The sequence below is a fragment of the Spinacia oleracea genome, chromosome 4 (genome assembly GCF_020520425.1).
Source record: "Spinacia oleracea cultivar Varoflay chromosome 4, BTI_SOV_V1, whole genome shotgun sequence".
Lineage (NCBI taxonomy): Eukaryota > Viridiplantae > Streptophyta > Magnoliopsida > Caryophyllales > Amaranthaceae > Spinacia > Spinacia oleracea.
In genome coordinates this window covers 138,041,297-138,044,654 of record NC_079490.1, presented here as the reverse complement: position 1 = coordinate 138,044,654, position 3,358 = coordinate 138,041,297, and the positions used below count along the sequence as shown (strand labels likewise).

The window sequence follows — 3,358 nt, the reverse complement described above, 5'->3', positions numbered from 1 at the left end:
GTTTCACAAACAGTATTATCAGCTACTTCTAGTTCACCCATCACCTTATCTTGGAACCATTTAATGAACTCTCTATTATGAAATTGCGTCAATTCTCTTTCCCCTTTGGAAGGGTATTCATTAGCCAATTCCTGCTTATGCATCACCAAATACGGGTGGACGGCTAGAATATGATGCAACACATATAAGTGAGCTTGTAACAGCTTATGCGTAAGAGGTGAGATCAATTTTGACCCAATTGTACCCTTGCCTTCTAGTCTTCCCTCATGCCGGGATGTAGGAAGTCCAATCGGTTCAAGTTGTGCTAAATACTCGGCCACAAAATTCCAACTTCTTCACCCACGGTGCCTTGAATCATACTACCTTCTGGTTGTGCAGGATTCCTCACTTTATCTTGTAAAACACCCATGTGTCTCTCAAAAGGATAACACCACCTCAAGAACACTGGACCGCACAACTTAATTTCTCGAACAAGATGGCAAATTAAATGAACCATTATGTCAAAGAACGAAGGTGGAAAATACATCTCAAATTCTCATATTGTTTGGATTACTTTTTTCTGAATTTCATCGAGTGTTGACGGATCAAGCACTTTGCTACATATCGTATTGAAAAATGAACAAAGACTAGTAATAGTATGTCTCACATGCTTTGGCAATATCCCACGAATTGTAATGGGTAAGAAGGTTTGCATCATGACATGACAATCGTAATATTTCATACTTGTCAACTTCAACTCGCCATTTAAAGACACAAATCTTTTCATGTTCGATGAGTACCCCGCGGGAACCTTAATGCCATACAAGCACTCACAAAATAACCGCTTTTCTACTTTGGACAATGTGTAACAAGCCGGAGGCAAGTAATGGGTATTCTTCTTCCCTTTGCCTTTGCCTTTGCCTTTGCCTTTGCCTTTGCCTTTGCCTTTGCCTTTGCCTTTGTCTTTTGTCTTGGCACCCCCTGTTTCCATTTCCTTCCTTCTATTATTTTCCGAAGTCTGAGGCCACAGCTCTGGACGAAGCCCCTTACTTTTAAAGTATTCTCGCACTCCCTTGGTATCCTTTGTCTAGCCCGGAATATTCATAAGTGTCCCAAGAATTGCTTCACAAACATTTTTCTCGATATGCATGACGTCAAGACAATGCCTAACCGGTAGATCTTTCCAATATGGAAGTTTCCAGAACACGGACTCTTTTTTCCATAATCCACTTGTACCCCTGTCTTTCACTGACTTGCCGAAGACCGTTTCCACACCCTTGACCCGCTTATAAACTTCCTTACCAGTCAACGCTCTACGGGCGACATCCATCTCAACATCCCCACCGAATGTTGTCTTTATCTTACGATAGGGATGATCACGTCTAAGAAGCCTTCGCGTTCGCAAGAACACATATTTGTGACATTCAGAAATATATTTGGATTGTGTATCATCTTCACAAGTCGGGCATGCTTTCCTTCCTTTGTTCTTGTACCCGGATAAGTTACCATAAGCAGGGAAGTCATTGATGGTGCAAAAAAGCATTGCACGCAATCTAAACGTCTCATTTGCATGTGCATCAAATACGGAAACCCCTTCATCCCACATCTTTCTCAAATCATCAATGAGAGGTTCAAGGTAGACATCTATGTCGTTTCCCGGTTGTTTAGGCCCGGATATAAGAAGCGACAACATGATGTACTTGCGTTTCATACACAACCAAGGAGGTAAATTATATATGACTAAAAGTACTGGCCATGTACTATGTTTGGAGCTAAGAGTGCCAAATGGATTCATCCCATCCGTACATAACGCAAGCCTCAAATTCCGAGGTTCCTTACCAAAAGTGTCATGAAGCTTGTCAATAGTCTTCCACTGGGGAGAATCAGCAGGATGTCTAAGAAAACCATCTTTCTTCCTTCGATCAGGATCTGCATGCCACCTCAAATTCCTTTCATCTTTTTTTATCGAAAACAAGCGCTTGAATCTCGGTATTATGGGAAGATACCACAACACCTTAGCTGGGTACACATTCTTACCCTCGCTTACCCCTTTGCGTTTGGAACGCGACACTCCGAACCGTGGACACTTATCCAAATTCTCATACTGCTTATGATATAGCAGGCAATCATTTGGACAAGCATGTATCTTCTTGTACTCTAAACCAAAGGGACACATGAGCTTCTTGGCATAATAGTTCGACCTGGGAAGTTCATTGCCAGCCGGTAACATATCACTTAGCGCCACCAACAACTCAGTGAAACTAATGTCAGTCCAGCCTCCGCTTGTCTTGATATTGTAGAGTGTGCAAACAGCGGAAAGCTTGCTATACTTTGTACAACCAGGATACAGTGGCGTTTCAGCCGCCTTAGACAAGCACTCAAAAACACGATCGCGAACCTCATCCTCGACCTCGTGTAACATGTCCTCCACACGATCATTATCATCATCAATACTATTTTTAACCTCATCGTCATCCTCAAAACAATCGGCTTCCTCTTCCACATAGATAGCTTCTTCTTGTTCATGCACAACATTCTTACTAGAATTACCTGCGTACACTCCACTCTCACCATGATAAACCCATACATGGTAATTAGGTCTAAAACCACGCATAAATACATGATCTCTAATCACCAAAACATTATTGACCGTGTTCACATTCTCACAATCGGAACAAGGACACAAAAACTCTTTGACCCCCGTACTAGCTTGATGTTACAAAGCACTCATACAGAACTCCGAAACCCCATGCATGAAATCCTTTGTGTCACGTCTACCATACATCCAACTACGATCCATCTCCGGGAACTTCTAAACAAACCAAAACCCCCATTTAATTGGCATCGAAAAACAAAAACTCTACCACTTTAGCATATGCATACAGAAGTTGATTTATCGAATGAATGCATGCTTCCAAAGGTCCTTATCACTCCAATCTAACCCATCCTTGAACGTCTAACCCCACTAGTGAATGCATGTCAACTATTCAATTCTAAGGAAAATCCGGCAGCATTTCCCTACTGTTCACCAAGTACACGATGTAGGTAAGTTATTACCTATATATGTACCCAGAGAACAAAATAGGGAAACGACGAGCCAGTATATTCCTTAGAATCAAAAAGAAGACATACATTCACTTCCTAAGTGAGATTAGACGTCCAAGAACAGTCCCAAACCGGGGACTATTCAAGACTTACTCCTAACGAGTAAGTCTTGAACGGGTATCTAGGCATATGATGATGATGCATTTACTTCTAGCCAATAATGTAAACAATAAACATATATGCATAAATGCTCGATAATAAAGTGTAAAGGGAGGAAAACTCACCTAAAAAACAATCGACAATTGAATTTTCTACTGAAAAGGGTGGGGAAGCG

General features: G+C 41.5%; 1 protein-coding gene across 1 annotated transcript; it reads right to left on the bottom strand.

The window, feature by feature from the left end:
* Positions 1-1,066: 1,066 nt before the first annotated feature.
* On the bottom strand, positions 1,067-2,593 carry LOC110796781 (uncharacterized). Its single transcript, XM_022001864.2, has one exon. It carries the CDS (start codon positions 2,591-2,593, stop codon positions 1,067-1,069), a length of 1,527 nt encoding a protein of 508 aa, XP_021857556.2.
* Positions 2,594-3,358: the final 765 nt, after the last annotated feature.